Here is a 19151-nt window from a genome sequence, read left to right as displayed (position 1 = left end):
CCCATCAGCATCACATACCCAGAGCAGGTCCCAGCAAATGCCTCATGCCCATTGTGCAAGGGTTGGTACCACGCTGAATGAGGATGATGTGGAAGAGAGCGATCCCATGTCTTTGAATGCAAACAATATATATACATTGATTTGACTTTATTTCTCATTTTCCTCCAAGCCAACAGAAAGCCAGGAGCAGGTTTACACTTTGCAGAACACACTATTGTGATCCAGCCAAACTAGATACTCTCACATTCTGTCCCCACATGGACTCTGCTGCCAAAGTTTTGGGTAGAAGTCTTTCATTCGGAGACAACGGTGGTTTTGGGGAACTGAGATTGTCCAGCCCCAGACTCCCTGCTGGAGCTGAGCACTGCTCCTTTAACTCTCTTGGTGAAGGCTGTTATCTCAGGGTGAGTAATTAATTCTCCTGAACATCAGCAGCTGGCCTTGGGTGGGAGCTGCGCTGAGGAGAGCAGGCAGAGCAGAGGATTGGGTTATAGGATGCAAGAACACCTGTTCCTGCCTCTTGCTTTCTCCCTAAAACATATAAAGTGGGAAAGGGGGAGGCCTGGGCTCCCTGCTCTGGGGCTATTTGTGGATGGATGGAGCTTTTGCAGGCAGAGGGGATGCATCAAGTGCTGGGGGTGGCAGAGAGGAGGCTAGGGCTTCCCTTTCCCTATAGCTCAGCCTTCTGTGTTTCACTGTGCCTGTGTGAGCAGAGCTGCTGGCTTCATTTGCTGTGTTGGTGATTTCCCTGGGCTTTTCTTGCACGGGGGCTAGAGATGGTTCCCTTTGCTTTTCCCATTGTAAATAAAGAACAGAGGCACTTCAAAAGCTGGCGCTGCTCTGCCCGCTGCTCCCTCAGTGGAGCTCTCCTTGCACAGCAGGGGATGTGTCCCCTGATGGGTGACAGAGGTATTTGAAATGGATGGGGCTGCGTTGGAGGTACCTGCCAGCAGGGCTACCTGGGAGACGCTCCTATCTGTCATCTGATTTATCCAGGTTAAAAGGCTGCAATCAGTCACCAAGGTAGATTCATTCCCCAGTAAATAGTGCCCGAGGGCTTCCAGGACCTATTTTACTGCTAAGCACTCTCTTTCCAATGCTTGAATACCTCTGTTCCCAGTGGAGCCGTTGCTGGCTGATATATATATGATATGGGGAGTCCTAGCGACTTTTTTATTTTTGCTCTGCACAGCTCCTGGCCTCGTCTCGGCTGCGTTGGGCTGCACGATGGATGGAGTGTTTGAGCTTTCCATGTCTGGGGGCAAACTGAGGCGAGATGGCATCGGGGGACCTGAGTGCTGCAGGATGGTGCTGGGACAGCGAGCAAGGAGAGGTTTGAGGGGAGCGACACTGCGGGGTGGCTTGGGGTGGGCTCCAACTCACGACCCCTTTTCTCCCACACCTTGCTCCCACATCCCCTTCAGGCTCTCAGCCTTCAGCCCTTTGAGTCTGAATGCTTTTCTTCTTTTACCTTTCTCTGGTACATCCCTGTTGTAGTTCATCATCCTAAATCAGTTTGTTCTCTTCCTCCCCCTCTTCCCCATCCCTTCCCACTCCTCCTCCCCCTAATTAGATTCAGAGTGAAGGGCTAATGGAGTATTACTGCAAAGGACTAGGCAAGCTTCCCAAAGTGCTTACCTAAGGGGAGAGAGCGTGGACTAATAGATGTGCATTAAGGCTCTGCATCCTCATAGTTGTGAGAGCTACGGGAGGGGCTGAGAACACAGAGCTGAGCTCCAGATCACACTACTGTCAGATCTCAATGTTTTCAGCTCTGTCCAGGTTTCCTGCTGGAGCAATCCCATAGTTGGGCCTTTACTGATCTCAGATGTACTCTCAGGGATGGGTGCCCATGAGATGAGAAGTGGTCCTTTCTCAGCTGTAGATGAGATCTTTCCTGATTCTGGGGTTAGGAGACTTTTTCCACACTTTGTGCAGCACCCAGCACAACAGGGCTCCTTTGGTCCCTCGGTGGTGTCCTAAAGGAAACAGCCTGCACCACCACCTTGAGCATTGTTATCCAAAGGTGCCATGGGGTCTGTGCTGGTGGAACAGAGCATTTCAGGAACTGCTCACATGTTTTCATCTCAGAAGTACGAGAGCTTTATTTTTCTCTTCTGGTGTTGTAGCTTTAAGGTCTCCCATGTATTTTGCAGGGTGCATAGAGGCTGGAGCAGTGGAGGATTGTTAGGGACACATGCAGAGCTGACAGGCATTGATGACCACTAAGTCTTTGTGGCCTGTGGTTTTATTCTTGAACCTGTACCCAGGTGCAGAATGGAATAGATGAACCAGGCAGCTCACCACTAGCATTGCCTGCAACCTCCACGCGTTGTGCACCTCAGCATCTCAACCCTTGGAGGGTATTGCACTGACGCTCCCTGTGAATGGATCACTGCTGGGAGGCACCAGAAGGAAAAAGGTGAGTGGTTTTGGATGTCATAAGTTTACAGATGAGTGTTTGCTGCTTAAGGGGATGTTGGCGCCTGAGTTTGGGGCAGAGGCAGAAAAGGAAGCTTGGTGGGGTGCTTTGTTCCCTAGGTAGAATCAGAATCACTTGAGTTGGAAGGAATCTTTCCAATGGTCAAGGACACCTAAAACTTGAGCAGCATGCTCAGTCTCATCCAGCCTGACCTCGAATGTCTCTGGTTGTGGGGCACAGCCGTAAGAATAGTTCAGTAACGGGAGGTGTAGGGATGGGTACAGGGTGTCAGAGGATGGGTTCAGCCAGTCCATGTTTATCTCAGTGCCAGCAGGAGGAATACTGGAGCTCCTGAGCCCTGGACACGGAGAGGGGTCACTCCATGGTGCTCCCATCAGGGAGGAAGGATGCCTTCCCGCGCCCTGGCAAACCCCTAGTGAAAGACAATCAGGCTCACTGTCACCGAGCTAATTCCGATGGCATAAAAGCAGTAATGAAATTCACGGCAGGATTAGCCTCTCCATCCAATGGGCCGGCGCCGCGGTGACATATCGTGCTTCTTGCCCGAATGTAACACACCATCTAATTTACGTCGTGTAGCGAGCGGGAATGAAATGTTCATAAAGAATTGCTGAATCTTGTCACCTTAACTGCGGCCCCGGGCTCTGAGGCATCTGTCAGGGAGAGGAGAACAGAGAAGGAGGCTCCTGCCTTGCAAAGCTGCGACCAGGGCTTTGGGAGCAGGGCGATGGCTTCATTAATCTTCTGGGGCTGAGCAATGGAGACAGGCACATGGGGATGGATGGGGCCAAGTGTGTGTATGGAGCGGGGATGGGGAAGGGGCTGCTGGGATTTTACCCCCTCCCCTCCCACAACCACATACCTCAGATGCATTGGGATGGGTAATGAGGGACAGTATCCCCAGAGATGTATGTGCTTTGGAGGTCCTTGGGTCCCCGATAATTTGTCCATCTTGGGAAGCGGGTGCATGAGCATCCCTTCTGCTGCAGCTCAGCAGCCCCCCTACTCCCCTCCCCAAATGTTTATTTGCTGTTAATTTTCATGGATCCTAATAGCTCAGATCCTGCTAGGGGGGAATCGTGCTGTCTCTTCAGTCAGAAAGTTTGCAGAAAAAATAGCCCTTTCCTGTTGTGTTTGGAGTAATAGCGTCTTGGTGTCCGGAGGGGAGTTGGCAGGGAAACAGGGAAGTTTATTAAGAGGAATAGATTGAATTCCACTGGGTTTAATTGGAAGTGCTTGAGCAAGCAGGGGGAAAGTCCAGCCCCCAAAAACAGCCATGCTCTCTGGAGGCTGAATGGAACTGTGGGGACTGGATACAGCCTGGGGAGTGTCTCATAGCTCCATCATCCCCTTTGCTGCTAGTTTGCTTTCTTGGTGGTCCCTTGTGCACTCCAGCCTCCATCAGCAGGTGGGATCCCACCTGGGTTCTGGAAATTCTGGGTGCAATATGCCTCTGAAGTGATGGGGTAAGGGGGCACTTAGGGCTGTTTAACTCAGGAGGCTGGATCAGACAGGCATGTGCAAGTGGCCAGTGCTGCTTTCCTGCCAGTGCTGACCCTTTCCCTCTTAATTCCCTTTTAACCTGGGGGTGTCATTGGGCAGGGATGGGGTACAGTTGAGTAGCATGTACCTGGAATGCATCTAGGGGTAATCTAAACCTGAGATGCCTTTCCCCATTTAAAAGGAAATGAAGAACAAATCCACTTTTGGATGCCTATTCTCATGGATGAAACCATGCTTTCACCTTGAACTGGAATGGGTGCTGTGGGATGAACTGCAGAATGTTTGTGCCTCCCCAGCACTGATACAGGCATATAAGGAAACATGGAACTGAGTCTTTGTGGCTACAAAATCAACCAAAACAGTGTCAAAACATCCCCCAGAGAGGCGGTTCCTGGAGATACCTCAAGGTCATCTGGAGGGGGCCCTGAGCATTAGTCAGAGCTGTAGGTGTCTCTGTTCATTGCAGGAGGGTTGGACAAGATGGCCTTTAAGGGTCCCTTGCAACTGCAATGATTCTATGATATCAGTCCCTTCCTTGTGTACCCTGCTGTCCCATGTGGACTGGAAAACTTATTTACCATTGTGAGCAAGCAGCATTTGGGAGCTCACAGTGATGTTTGTTTCACCTTGAATTCAGCCAGAAAACAAAATCCAAATTAAAGAGCAATAAATAATTGATTACTTTATTTACTTTAATTCAAAACATTGCTTCCCCTCCAATCAAGATGTATTACTTCAAATTAAATGTTTCATTAAATCTGAAATTAAACTTTTGGGGGCTGGGGAAAGGATGACTTTTTAATTTGGCCAAAACCATAGAAACTCTTCTCCCATTGCTTTAATTACTCTGGACCAATAGCAACAGGAATTGTGCACAGCACAGTTGTGTTTCTGTTCCCATCCCTTGAGGACCAATGTCGTTATTTTTTCCTTTTGGGCTCTCCCAGAGTGGCACAAAACTGCAGAATTGCAGCTGCAAATCCAGAGAGAGCACGTCTGTCTCCAGTCCAACTCAAACCTTTCAGGCTGCATCCTTCCTTTGTGCTACCTTCTCCTCCCTTGTGTGCAGTGTCACTACTATCACTATCTCCTTTGCTACAGTTCGCTAAGTTGGTTAGCACAGCATCAGAAGATTATTTGGGATATTTGATGGTGTCCAATGGAAGGAGAATGCCTCATAGCATCTGTGGGCTGCTTTAAAGAGGGCTGGTGGCAGCCCGGAAAGGGGAAAGGCTGAGCTCTATGTTTTCCACTGGCTATGGAAGGATTCCCAGTAGGTGAAGCTTATCTTCTGAGAGTCATGTTGCCTTAGGGAGAGGTTTCGATCTTGGGAATCTCTTAAAGAGCTCCAAATTTGCTTTTTCAAATAGTCCTTCAGATGGTGAATGGCAAGGATGTTCCCCATGATGAAGACATCGTGAGAGCTGGAAGCTGGGTCTATGTGTTGGTTGCATCCCCTCTCACTAGAGCAGATGAATGATGGTAGAGAAGCAAACTCTGGACCCTCCAAGTCAGTAACTTGGGTTGTTTGGGACCGGCTGAGCATCAGTGCACACAATGGCTTTTGGACCTGTGGAGTGTAATGCTGCCCATGAATACTATGAGGCACACGGAAAGCAACGATCACAGGCATTTGCCAGGCTAACTCTTATATACTTACTGAGTAAGTCAAGAGTATTTACAGGAGATCTTGCTGCCTGTAACTTAAAGCTTTAGCGAAACAAATTGGAATTGCCTTCTGGAGGCCATTGTTATAAATTACAGCCCCACATCTGTCCACATCTGCAACGTCTAGACAATGTGTCTGGGGGGGCTGCAGGTGGGAGGGGCATGGGGCTGTGCTGGGCACCCCATAGCACTGCCCTCAGCCTTCAGGCATGGTTGGGTCTGCCCCAGCCCAACCAGGGGTCGCATACTTGCTCCTGCTTTCCCCTGCAGCCCATGCACTGACACCAGCAACAAATCTGGCCTTCGGATGCCTCGACTGCTGTTGCCTTATTTATGGTCTGGTGGAGGATATGAGGAGAGGCAGTGCCTCCAGGCAGCCTTCTTCTGTCTTCTCCAGGCCCCTGTGCAGTGCTTGCGGTAAGAGCGTGGGTCCATCAGCTGAGCAATTGTATTTTTTTTTCTTTTTACTGTTCCTAGCGCCAACCTTCTCATTTATATGTAAAGTAGCCATTAGTCATAGCTCTGTTCCCTCACACTGCCTGATGTACAATCACATTTTGCAGTGGATGAATCTTTCCACACAGCTGCTCTGCTATGAATAATCCGTTGCTGGGCCCATAAATCAGAAAAAAATCATGCACCTCCTTTGCCTGATCCTTACACAAAGTCATATATTTTACATGAGGACAAGCTAAATATTCATGAGGCTTTTAAAGGCTTTTCTGGCTGTGAGGTACTTGTTGGGGTTGGTTTTTGTTCTGTTGGGTCAGGTTTGGTGGTTTGTGGTGGTGGTGGTTGTTTTTTGTCCCTATAAGAATAAATCTTTTTCCCCCTTTCCCCACCATTCAGGCAGTGATGCTGAGCCCATGATGATGCTCTCGCCTTCGCCAAGGACCAGATGACCTCACCAACAGTGCTGTCCCAAGGACAGGCTGCCAGAAGATGCTGCAGGCACTGGAGGATGCATCCTTGGGGGAGCAGGAGCCCTCCAGGTCCATGCTCAGGGATCCAGGTTGGCACCCTCTGGTGGGGGCCAGGAGACCCTGGTACCATAAAAATGTGCAGTTTTTCACCTGGCTCCTGTGTAATTATCTGCTGTCTATTGCTGGGAAGGACTGGGCTCTCATCCTCCTCTGCCCTGGAAGGCAGTGCCCATTTACCCTCACAGTAGCTCTGCTATTTGTTTAGAGGCAAGGAGAGTTACTTTGACTCTGCAACCAAGAACTGTTTCATTGGTATGTCCTGATTATTGTTCTTCTGCCACTATAGCAAATAAAACAGTTCACTGTGCTAGCAAATGAGCATCAGAACTGGCAGAGGATGGGAAGCACGTGACTGGGCAGAGACAGGAGAGGGGATGCGAATGATGGGTATTGCCTTGTTCCAGCCACGTAGAGAGCATAAATCATACCATGTGATCTTGGGTTCTCTTCTCTTCCTCTTGCACAAATGACTGCCTATCTCCTTTAGTCACAGGCTGCATGGAGGTATCTTGCCCCTAAGTCTCCCAGGCGCCGTCCAACTAGTCCCTGCACACACAGCCATCGTGGATGGGATGCAACAGAGAAGTTGAGCAGGATGTAGGGGGACGCCCAGCTCTGCTGCTCTCCCCTCTTTTTTTTTTTTCTTCCCTTCTTTTCTGCTGTGACTTGGAAAGAACAAAGTCAAGAGACTGCCAAAGCAGAGGAAAACAAGGCCAAGCACACACAGATGGTGAGCCCACAAATTTAATTTAAAATCATCCTTTATTATTCAAAATATTAAAATTCAGGCAAAAATGCCCAGAGGAGCTGCACTGATTAAAGTTCCCTAATGTTTCATGGCCAAATCTTATCGCTTCCTCCAAGGGTCACTGGGACAAGAAGTGAAACCCCTCTGGAGCACAGACAGAGGCAAAGCTCTACCTGCTGTACATCCTTTACCCAAACAGTTACTTACTGACCCAATCAGCTTCACTTAAAGCAAAGCACCAGCTGTTCCTTACCCAATTAATGATTGCCACAGCAAATTAACATGGCGTTACACCAGGCGTGGATGTGGTCCACAGAGCCCGAAATGCACAGAGCAATATGCTAGTGCAAAAATAATCACAGTAATATCTTTACCGTTAGGTAGCATCCTTCATCTGGAAGGACCGGGAGCTCCCTGTGCGGTGTGTGGCTGGCTTCGTGCTCTGCAGGAAGGATGTGGAGTGCAGGGAGGGGATGTATGGTTGGTGTTTTAAGAGAGATTGAGAGGAGCTGCCAGTGGGTGAGGCAGAACTGACTATGTGTACAGCTCTAGGTTCTTGTGATCCAAATAAATTGTTATTTAACTTCTTGTAAACCCACGTTATTTCTTGGTGCTCTGTGGGTTGTCCTGGGGTGTGGGTGCTGGTGTCCTGGGGTGCGTACAGACCTCTCCTGTCCCTCTGCTCTGTATTGTGGGTCCATAATGTTCTGCTGAGGAGAGCTGAGCTGGTCTCTTCTTGTCCAAGGCGTTCAGTCTAGTTAACACAAGGATGACTCCAGTCCTTAATCAGCCATTGCAGTTATGGCTCCACTATGAGCCTGTGCTTTGTATGATCCTGAGAACTCACCTTAAAGACCACATTCACAAATCAGCCCAGAGGACAGCGGTGTCCCTTTGCGATTATAGGGCTCTCTCATTATCATTACTGTTATTTACATAATGGTGGGCAGGGTTTGCAGCACTGGTTTCCAGCACATTCTGGGTGATGCCCGGGCCTGTTACATCCATCGGGTATCACAGCCCATATGTCCTTATGAAAGGGGCCCATCCCCCCCGCACACAGCGGCCTCTATTCCGCCCCTGCCCTCCTGTTACACCGCCACAACCTCCTCCGTACTACAACTCCCATCAGCCCTCTCGCCCACTGACGCCGCGTGCGTCACCCTGCTCCCGGCATACCCGTGGCCGCACAGCCCTCCGGGATTTGTAGTTCTCTCCCACCCCTCAGGCCCTCTCCGGCGGCGCGGCGAGGGACTCCATTTCCCGTGGGCCCGCGGGCAGCGCATGCGCTTTGTTGGTAGCGGGGGTGAGGCGTGGGGTGGGGGGGGGGTGTGAGCGCGGGGCAGCGCAGGTTGGTGTCGGCGCTGGCTGCGGCCTGGCACTGCGAGGAGGGGCGGCCCCGCGGGAGGATATGGACCCTGCCGAGGCCGTGCTGCAGGAGAAGGCGATCAAGTTCATGGTGAGAGGCCGCGGGGAGCCGAGGGGGCACCTGTGTGCGGGGCTGGGCCGGGGGGAGCACGGCGGGGCGGGGGCGGGGCGGGGTGTCCTGGGCCGCGGGGGGTTCAAGTGCTGTTGGGGGACGGGAGGGGGAGCCGAGCGGGGCGGGGGGCTGCGGGGGGGGATGGAACGCGTGGGGTTGTCGTGTTATTGCCTTCGTTCGTGTACTTGAGGCTGTGCTGTGCTGAGCCCCGGCCCCCGGCAGCTGTGTGCCGTGTTCCTTTCCGCCCTGTGCTCGGAGCTGTGCGCGCTGACACTCCGCTCTCACCTTCTGCTGCGTTGCAGTGATGGTGGATGCGCGGCCTGGGCTGCTGGGCCGCTCTTTGGCATGGCAGGCAGCTCTGGGGGTGATTGCAGCCCAGATGCTCTGCACCTTTACCTACATGTGAGGCTTTACACACTTGAACTTAATTCTTTTTTGACTTCAGTTGTTGATATGGTACACTCCGGTACCATCTGAATGCAATGTCAGTTTTGTGTGCCCAAAACTGGCCTTTCCCTATGGAAGCCATCGAAGTACTTGGCAGCACCTGGTGAAAGTTGACTTAGTGTTGGCCTTACAGTCCTACAGACCTGAATCTGAGCTCATCAGAAGGAAGCGATTCTATTAAACTTATGCCCAAGTGAAATCGAGGAAGTGCTGCTTGCAAATGTTTTCTTTTTAATTGAGCTTTGCAACATTTGTTTGAATTCTGCTTTTTTAATCCCGTAGAACTTGTTTCTCTTGTGGTTTGGTGACCTTTTTGCTGCTAGCCCTGTAGTCTGGCAGATTTATAGGGTCTCTGCTCAGTGAAGTGAGAAAATGCTATGGGTACCTTAAAAGGAAAGGTAGCAATTAGTAATAATGAACCACCTTCTTGGGTGTGCAGTTGGCCAGAGGAGTGTCCCTGAGCCTGCTGTGCTCATGTTGGGCCAAGCTGGGTGATGGCAGCCTTAACCTACATTGTGGCTTCCATATCTTCAAGTGTTCCTGTGTGCTGCCCTGACATCTCATGTGTTGCATTTGTCATTCTGTGCTTCAGTTCCCAGTGAATAGCTTAGTTCCTGGCATTTGAGATCTTCCATAAGGTTGGGCCTGGGACCTGAGGGAATCCCTGCCCATCTCACAGCTGGCAGTGTGCCACCCGAACAATAAAACTCCCTGATGCTGAGGAGAGACCTGAGCATGAGAGAGAGCTGCTCTTAGGAGAGCTGCATCTGGTAAGGGCTCCAGATAAAGGGAAGAATTATTGAGGATCAGGCTTTGCTGAGAGCTAAAAGCTAAACCAAGTTCCTTAATGTTTTATTAAAGTGCCTCTTGAAAGCAAAGTACATGCAAAATTGCAGTGAAAGAGGGAGCTTCCCTCTGATCCCCTTGAACTTTTGAGGTGTACGTGTATTTGTATGGGTTGAGAGTGATAAAAGCTTTTGTTTATATTTATATATTTATACCACATCTCAGGCTTTTGCTTCGACATTAATCTGTGTAGTACATCTCTCATTTTAATTATGTTGATGAAGAGTTTTTGTCAGACTTGGTGTGGGCTTTCCCTGTTCTCCATTTGCTGTCGGTGGAGGTGTATGCAGGTAGGTTGTTCCAATAAATGAGGTCCTGTTGTAATTGGCAGCTCAATGCTGCTGGGAAGTCTCCTGTTATTTCAGTCTGACAGCACTCAGGAAGTGCTTAGGTACTGCAGCAGTGGCAGTGCTACCTACTGCATGGAGGTAGTGGATCCTCAGCTAATGCTGAATCATTCACAGCATATTACCCTGTTCATCGAGTGTGTGATGCACTTTGTGTGCTGCTCCCTTCCCTGAAGAGCTCTGCTTTGGGTTGAGGTGGGCTTTGCTGTTAATTAGAGACTTTTCCCTGAGACCTCCCCAGAGCTGATGTATCTCACCACAGATGAATATTCAAACATCTGTAGGTGTGTGATCTATTATCTCTCCAGCTTTTTTGGTGGTGCTGTTTCTGATGTGAATTTGTGCTGGGTTTCATTTTGTGTTGAAGAGCAGCCCTGTAGGTGGTGTTATTTTGGGGCTCCTCTAGAAAATAATACATTTTCCACTTCATGCGAGTGCCTCATTTTTGGCAGTGACTTTGCGCAGTGCTCCTGAGTCACAAGGTATCAGGCAAGTCAGACCTGCTGATTTCATGTCTGACACTCAGAGAAAAACGTCACATGGAATCTTTGTCCAGTGCTAACCTTATAAATGACATTATCTTGCCTTAAAAGGGGCTATTTATTTTTTAATGTGTCTATATTCATTACCTTCAAGGTAAATCCAGACAAGGTTCTGGATGCTGGTGTGTGTGTGTAACTTTTCAATGAGCCTAAAATCTCATTATTCTCCCTGGCCACTAGTGTCTCCATTACTCACTGATAAAACAGTGCTGCATTCAGGTAATATCTGCTACCAGTGTGTGTTCAGCCACCATACACGTCTTCTGATACTTTCAGCTTTAAGTAATGTATTTAACTTCATTCACATACTCAGTTTACCTCTCTGTTTCAAGAAGGCCTAATTTATTCCTGATATTCAGCTGTGGTGGATAAGCACTATGCAATACTGGGCAGCTGCTCACAGGGAGGGCTGTATCTGCTGGCGAAGGGCTGTTTTCTATCACACGTTCTACATTTTGTCTTTCAAAGCTTCTTTTGAGTGAAACTAGCACATAGATATAAAAGACAGTTGTAAATTACATAGCCCAGTGTTCTACAGCTGCACCAAGGGTTTCGTTGGAGTGGAACCTTAGTTTATTTCATTGCAGTTCTAAGAGACTGATGCACATGCTAAAAGAAGGAGAGACAGGGATGCCTGTTAGCTTAAAAAAGCTACCATCATTGACGAAAACATGTCTTACAGAGCTCTGGTTTTATTCCCTCAATAATATGGGATTTCTGTTGTCATAACCGTTTACAGAAGTATCCGGAATAAGGAACTTCCACAGTTGAATGAAGCGTTTACAACTGTAGATACAGTATTTAAAGCATGAGTGCAATAGGCTCAACTGAGACTTTGATTAAATGTCATATAAAGTAAACTACATATGCCTGCATAGAATAGGAGATATTTTTTCAAAGTAGCTTCAAATGGTTCTGTTAAGTGTACGAATGTTCTGATGATTATCTTTTTAATTAAAATGAGAAATCTTTGTTTAAAGTGGCATTCTTTTTTACGGCCTGTTACAGTCTCTGTAACAATCATTTCTTAAGTCTGAACGTTTTTAATTCCAGGAATCCATTTATATAAAACTATGTTTAGACTTAATTAAGGAACGATTCTTACAAAGCTTGTAAATAGCCAGGAAAAAAGGGACAGAAAATAAAACTGACATTCACACTTAACGGAATGATTGTTACAAGGTATGTAATATGCTATAAAAATACAATAAAGCCCTTTTTATAAGAGTTCATATTTTTTGTTCCTCATTTTGAAAGGTATTTAAGAAAAATATCAAGGCTCTATGAAGTAACATCTGTTTGCACGAATGGACTCGTGACAACTCCAGTTGTGTTTAATTAGGAGTGCTTGGAGCTGCACCTGACCAGTGTGGGATCCTATCTGGGATAGTTTGGCAAGCAATAACTTGGTATTTAATGCAGTTTCACTTTCTCAGTTTCTCTGGGTGAACCAATTTGCAGTACTTCATTTAATTTCCTGGCTTGTGAACAGGAGGATGTTGATACCAGTGTTCTTCATGAATTTCTTTTTCCATTTAACTCTCATTAGTGTTTTCTTTCTGGGCAACGTGATTCTAGAAGGTCTCGATTGCCTTCTTATTTCATAGAAGGGCACAAACTGGTGTCTTTTAAGATGAATTTGTTCTTTTTTTTCTTCCTTTATTTTGGTATTACATCCTTCTAGGAGCTTCTGGCAGGTCATGTGGTCAGTGCAGTTGGAGGTGGAAAGGTACCAACCCTTGGAATCCCTTTTCCTCCCCTCTCTATATGTATATTCACACACATGCAGAACAGGTAGACAAAAACAAATACATCAGAGAGGCTCCATTTGCACAGAACTTGTATGGCTTATGGCATCAGCAGTGCTCAGATTTGAAGAGCTGGGATTTGTTAGCTGTTATTTAAAACTCCGCTTTAAAACCTTTCCCATCTTCCTACTGACATATTTATGTTGTGGTAACTTTGTTGCAGAATCTTGGGTATCCAAATCAAGAGTAGCATGACAGCAACAAGAGCAATTTTGTAGAACAGCTGGGACGCCAGTTACTTCCTAAGTGTGGGGTTGCAAAGCCTCCTTGAATTTTAAACATACTTTTAGTTATTTTCTCCTATAGAACTCAAGTAACGCTCTCTCAGCTGGAGGATTTATAGGAACTGGTGCTTATAAAGACATTGATTTCTTTCCTTCTGCCCCAGATTTGTGGAGCTGCAGGTTCTTCTGCTCTAAGCGCACCCTGTTGGTGCTTTGGGAACTTCGCCCTTGGTTCCCTGGTCATGTTTCATTTCAGCCACTTTGCTTCATTAAATGTATTCAATTAGAAAAGCAAATAGCACATTTGCTATCACAGTGCTGAAGTATTTAGTTTCATGGACTTAAAAAGCAGAATTTGTTGCACCGTGCTCTTTGTACTATTATATGTACTATAAACATCAGAGAGAATAGGCTGACCTTAATATTTGCTTCCTACCCTAAATCGCCGCCTTGCAGCAGTTATTTCCCACTGAATAAAAAGTTTAATTTCACGCCCTGATTAGTGCTACTATGTGCAGGTGGATATTTATTTTATGCAGCTAAACTAATCTGCCTTGGCAAATTATTTGCCAGTCAGCAGAGCTATAATTCCTTGTGAGTATTTGGTACTAAATTATCATTCTCGTTAGGAAGATGGAGCTGAACATTCTAAGCACAGAGTTTGGGTGGGCAAAGCGTTTCCCAACTGAGATACAAGGTATGTGCAGTGACCTCAGTGTTCTACAGTGATGGAAAGAGGCAATGGAGGTTTGAGAGGAAGAAAATGATGATTCTGTAGTTCTGGATTGTCTCTAGGGATAAGTTTCTGTATGGGAACTGTTGAGTCCCAGCCTGAACCATTGATTGAGCACCGGGGGAAAGGACCTGGTCAGTGCTAGGAGCACAGGTGAAGGCAATTCAGCTGTGTGACTGGAATGGGTGGAGCCCAGCTGCATCTCTCTTAGACCCCATTTAAGGGCTGACTGCTGCTGGGGAAGGATCTTTTCCTGGAGTTCCCTCCTTGGTGTAACTTTCCCCTGTGAACCTGGAATCTTCTGATACAGGTGGACAACCTTCTTTCCTTCCTTTATAGCACCTTTCTGTCACTCTGATCCTTCTGTCGTTACACCTCTGGTGAAACACTTTTTTCCATCATATTAATCTGTCCAATTGCTACAGTTGGGAAATGGGTGGTGTTTGGAGGGGGCCTCTTCAATGGGTGATATTTAGTGAGAGAGAGGGGAAAAACAACAACAAAGAAACACACACAACAACAGCTGATCTTTGGAGTATTTGCAGTGTCCAGCCAAGCTCTGATCTCCAGGCAGCAAGTGAGATGAAAAGGTAAAGCCACCATTCTTTTCCTGTTTATTTTCAGTTTGAGGGTCTGAGCCAAGGGAAGGGGTGATCCGCAACTTCATGCTCTGATCTGATTTAAAATTCACTTCTTGCAATGAAAACATTTCTGTGTGGACCAAGCAGCATTTGCTGAACTATGAATGCTATCTGCTTGTTTTTGTCAAGTGAATGTGTTCCTCCCCTGCTTTGTTTCCTTTGGCTTTCTCTCTGCTGGGGTTTGTTTGCACCATAAAACTTGTTAATGAAAAGTGCTTGTTTTCTATTACAAGGAAAGTCATTTATACCTGAAATTATGAAATTTCATTAAGAGTTGAGTGAAGGGATTCCACTGATTTTTTTAGTCTGCATAAATGCATTGATTGTTGTATCCGTTTTGAGTGACTGCTACAGTGAGGTTTAAGGTACAGATGACCACATGTGTAACCAGTGAGCTGAGCAAATTGCTTCTATTGTACACAGATTTTCATGCTATATTCAGCAATGCAAGTGGCATAAGCAATTTGCACATGTAAGGAGTTTTCTCACTTTTCTGCTTACTTTGTGTTGTCTTCAACCTCCAAGTATTTCTGACACTTGGTTAATGTTTAGCCATTCTTGGTGGCAAACTACATCAGGTTCTCAATGCTTTGTGCTTTCTTCAGCTCTCTTCATTTCCTCCTTCTCACAATTGAGGAGATGCTCAGCTGTGGCAACAGGGAGTGAGTTGTAGCATAGTGGTGTCCAGTGGCTGCAGCAGAAGAGTAAATGCTCAAAATACAACTAATAGGCCATTGAACATCAAGCCATTTTCTTGATGAGCACTGATAAGTGTTGAGAAAACTTCCTGGTTCAACAGGAACTATTGGAAATAAACACGTTGAGATTTACATTAGATGTAACCTGTTATTAAACAACACTGCTTTCTAATGGCTCCTTATTTGTGTTCTTGGTGTTGACCAAATACTACTCGTGCTTTGCAGAGGAGGAAACTGAAGCTCAGAAATGTGCCTGGGGTTGTGAATTGGAGGAATTCGTGTGGGTTCATGTGGTACCCTGATAGAGCAGGCAGCATCGGAGGAATCCAGTTGTTCTAATAGCTCGCCTTGTGCTTCTGACCGTGGTTTGGTTAATTTTACAATTGGTTAACCACCTGTTAAGATAACACATTTTATCATTAAACAAAATTAATTTTAAAAATGGCTTGAAACTGTCTGTTTTTAATGGGATCTGAATATTCTTTGTTTTAATCTGCCTCATGAGGCTTGTCTTTCTTCTGGGAAGTACACTGTTACATCATTAAAATACCATCCCCTACTGAGAGAGAAATCGGCCCCATTCACTAAATGGCAATGCTGAAACAATGACAAGTATCTCTAAAAACTGCATTAAAATTCATTTTTTTCTTCATCTGTGAGTTCCATTAAGCAATGGGCGCTTGGCCTACTTGCAGCTGTATGTGCGTAGCCCAGTTTGTGTGTTGTGTTGGCAGAAGGTAGAGGCAGATATGTCAAAGACTTCTCATTTAAAATGATTCCACTCTTCAGTGGCGATTTTGCTCAGAAACAAACCAATTGGCTGCTTTTAGACTTGCTCTGTTCTAAGAATTGAAAACATCTGATCCAATTTCCCCCATTGCCCCGGTGCTGAAGCAGGGTCTGTGCATCATGCTGATGGGAGCAGCAGGAAAGAGAGAATGGGGAAGAAGGGAAAAGCTCAGTGAGGGATCTTTCAGCATTCCTGAGGGATGGGCAGAAGTGTTCACAGGCTGTGAGCAGGGGCTCCTCCTGCAGTAACTGGTCTGGCTAGCAAAAGCAAAGAGCCTTAGTGCTAGTTTTGTTTGCTTCATCCTGGGGTGAGAGGGGTTGCAGAGGCATGTTTTGCTGGATTGAACTCTGTAAGTCCTGTTTATGCAGAATGAACTTAAATGGGGTTCTAGCTGTAGCCCAGATGGCCCATCCTCTTTGGAAGCACCTACAGCAAGACAGAGGTGATGAAAGCTGTACAAAGGGAGTCTGGGAGCTATCGGCCAGTGCAGAACTCTGGTGTGGCTTTCTTCCATCATCCGGCTTTGAGCCTGTATGTGAATTCTTGTGGTTTCTTTGTAGGAGTGCTGTCTCTTGGTGCTTGCATCTAAGGAAATAGTTATCACGGTTTGTAAGGTATTTCATGTATAGGAGAATGGATTAAACACTCAGGAGGAAGGCAGCGATGGTCTTTGCTGGATATGAAGCAGGGTTTGGCTGGAAAGGGAAATCTTGAAGCTTCCAGACTTGCCCATTTAGCAGCCAAAACAGTCTATTGTTGCTTTAGAGAAAAAGGGTCTGGCTCCCTCTCCACACACATCCCATACAGTTTTTTTTTGTGTGTGAGAGCAGTGCAGAATGGAGTGGTGTTTATGTGGGAGTTGCTTTTAGCGTTTGGATAGTTGGCCTTCAAATTCCATCTGATAGGAAGATTCTGGTGATTCTCCAGAGGGGTGCTTTGTTGGATGTGCTCACTGCTTTTCTTCCTTATATTCTGCCTAGGTCTCAAAAGAATTGAGAAATGCAGCCAGCTGTCATTCATCTCTGGCAAAGCAGAACAATAAGAAGTGGGTGTAGTCTCAAGAAATGGTGGATCAGTCTCATTTTAGAACATGTATTTTGAAACCACCTCAGCAGTTATCTGAAGGAATTTAGGCAGTGTTAACACCTTCAAATATGATCTAAGCGGGTTTCTGTAGGTGATAGGTTAGGTGTGAAAGAATGAAAATCTTCATTCTCCATTCTTTTTTGGTAACTTTTCCCCTTTATTTCATTTCTTTTTTGACTGAGTTGATTCCAGTTTAGTGCATTGGTTTTGTTCTTAAACAGCTTTTTAAAAATAAACAGTAAAATACCCTGAAAGTTTTCTTCTGGCAAGAGGATAGTCCTATGTAGCTCTATCTTGCTGGCCTTAAAGGTAAGACCTTAGGCAGAGGCAAAACAATACAGAGTTCATTAGTAAAAGGGAAGGTGCCATATAGGGTTGGAGCAGTCTTGTGAAGCATGTGTTCAAATCCCCTGTGCTGGCAGGCAGTGCACCCCGTAGTTCCTTTTGCAGCCTCCTCAAGGTAGTTCTTACATGAGTGCTCTTTTCTTTGCTATGGTATTGTAAGGTTATTCCAAGCCATAGTACTTTTAGCTTGAATCCTCATTCATTTTTTCCTAGCTAAACTTCATCTGTGGCTAATTCATTCTCATCTGATCCTGTGCCAGTGTTGTTCTTGAGTTTAAGCAGCTCTCCCTGCTCCTTCATGTTCTTCTGGGTATGTTTGTAGAGAGCAGTCATATCCCCTCTGAGATGGATCTGGTGAGTTTATTTTTCCCCCCTTTTCTTTCCCTTGTAGGATGTTTCATATAAGGTTTAATCATCTTAGCAGACCTTTTCAAACAGCTGCAGAAAGTGGTTGATCTACCAGGACACGGGTGGACTGAACTATGCATAGTATTCCAGGAGAGGTTTTTACTGATCTCTTGTACAAAAGCGTTAGTACTAATTCATCTCTGCTGGGATTTTTTCATGTTATACATTCTGTAGTGGGATTTGCCTTCTTCAAATCCTCTTCCTATTGGTCAGCCGTCGTTAATAATGTATCTTTGGGCCTTTTCTCCTGGTGTCAATTCTTTAGTCACCTGCTTACCGTGGAAACAATATTACTTTTTGATCTATATACATTTTGTGTTAGCTCTGTTACTTCCAGATACTGTATCCAAAGAGGTTTGTTTTCAGGGCATTGGTAATTCTTGGTTTGTAGCTGCTAATGAGAATATTTTATTATTAATTCTAAGATGAATAGTGGATTTCAACCAAGATCCAACTGTACAGCCTGATGGCTCCCTTTGGAAAATAACCCGTGATCCTCTCCCTTTTTAGGTTTTTATCCTCCTTACAACTCTGGTATTAATCCTAATCCTCTCCATTTTTAACTAGTAACTTCCTACGTGTCATCTATCAAATGCTTAACTACGTCTAATTTGTCTGGACTTTGGTGATCTTCTTAAAGAAGAAGATTGTGTTAGTCTAGCACTAATTCTGATTTGTTCTAAATTGGGAGTAGATTTACTGGGGCTTCCCATGGTGAGCGCTTCATTTTGGTGGTACTTATCAGAATTCAGTTTGAGGCTGCACGTACTGTTTGCTTTTTATTTTTCTGAAGGTTGGTCAGTCAGTCCTGCAGTGTTTCAGGCTCATTCTGGTTAGTCTTATTGCAAGTACTTATCTGCATGAGAATGCTGCCAACTGCCTGTTGGGTGTCTTCCCTTACTTCTGTTGTCCCTGCCCCATCCTTGCACCATAATCCTTCCTCCAAGATGGTATATTTCCCTAGTACTCTTTCTCTTAAATCTCCTCTGGTCAAGCAAGGCAAAGGAGTATTAGATTTTGTGCCAATCTTGAGTAGCTGAGAACCGCCAGGGAGCTGCCCCTGCTACAGGACAATTAGATTAGGGGAGGAGGTGGAATGTATCCTTGTAAATGGTGGGAGAAGGTAGTTCTGGGTTCCAGGTTCCTTACAGTGAGTGAATAGGCCCCACACCATAATTGTAGCACAGTGCTTTGTGAGGGGAATGGGCTGGGATAGAACAGCCATATGTATGTGGTTTTTTTGGTCTGTTACCTGGAATTCAGCAGAAAGTCAGGAAGGTGAAAGTTAGCCACTAGAAGCTCTTTTGCTGTTGATGGAGATTTGTAGTTTTCCACTCTTGTGAATATGGTTCACCTATATTTTCTTTATTATTTTTATTTATTTTTTACTGAAGAACAGAATTTTCTATTC

At 46.0% G+C, this 19151-nt stretch overlaps 1 protein-coding gene and 1 long non-coding RNA gene across 10 annotated transcripts in view; both read left to right on the top strand.

Annotated features, from left to right (window-relative positions):
• Positions 1-697: 697 nt before the first annotated feature.
• On the top strand, positions 698-6907 carry LOC107315957. Its single transcript, XR_004307671.1, has 3 exons — positions 698-1333; positions 2271-2422; positions 6464-6907. It is a non-coding gene; the product is annotated as an uncharacterized LOC107315957 (long non-coding RNA).
• A 1748-nt stretch (positions 6908-8655) lies between these two features.
• BTRC (beta-transducin repeat containing E3 ubiquitin protein ligase) overlaps positions 8656-19151 on the top strand; it is a 106227-nt gene continuing 95731 nt past the window's right edge. For 8 of the 9 annotated variants that reach the window (XM_015867026.2, XM_015867027.2, XM_015867025.2 and 5 more), the window contains exon 1: positions 8657-8804. In XM_015867026.2, the coding sequence (XP_015722512.1) occupies positions 8757-8804 (48 nt within the window). In that variant the 5' untranslated portion in view covers positions 8657-8756. Of the gene's footprint in view, positions 8805-19151 lie in introns of all 9 variants that reach the window. The other variant, XM_015867023.2, reaches the window with a different exon arrangement.

The sequence above is a fragment of the Coturnix japonica genome, chromosome 6 (assembly GCF_001577835.2).
Source record: "Coturnix japonica isolate 7356 chromosome 6, Coturnix japonica 2.1, whole genome shotgun sequence".
Taxonomy (NCBI): domain Eukaryota; kingdom Metazoa; phylum Chordata; class Aves; order Galliformes; family Phasianidae; genus Coturnix; species Coturnix japonica.
Note: the sequence above shows the minus strand (reverse complement) of the source record. Positions and strands in the feature narration are given on the sequence as shown.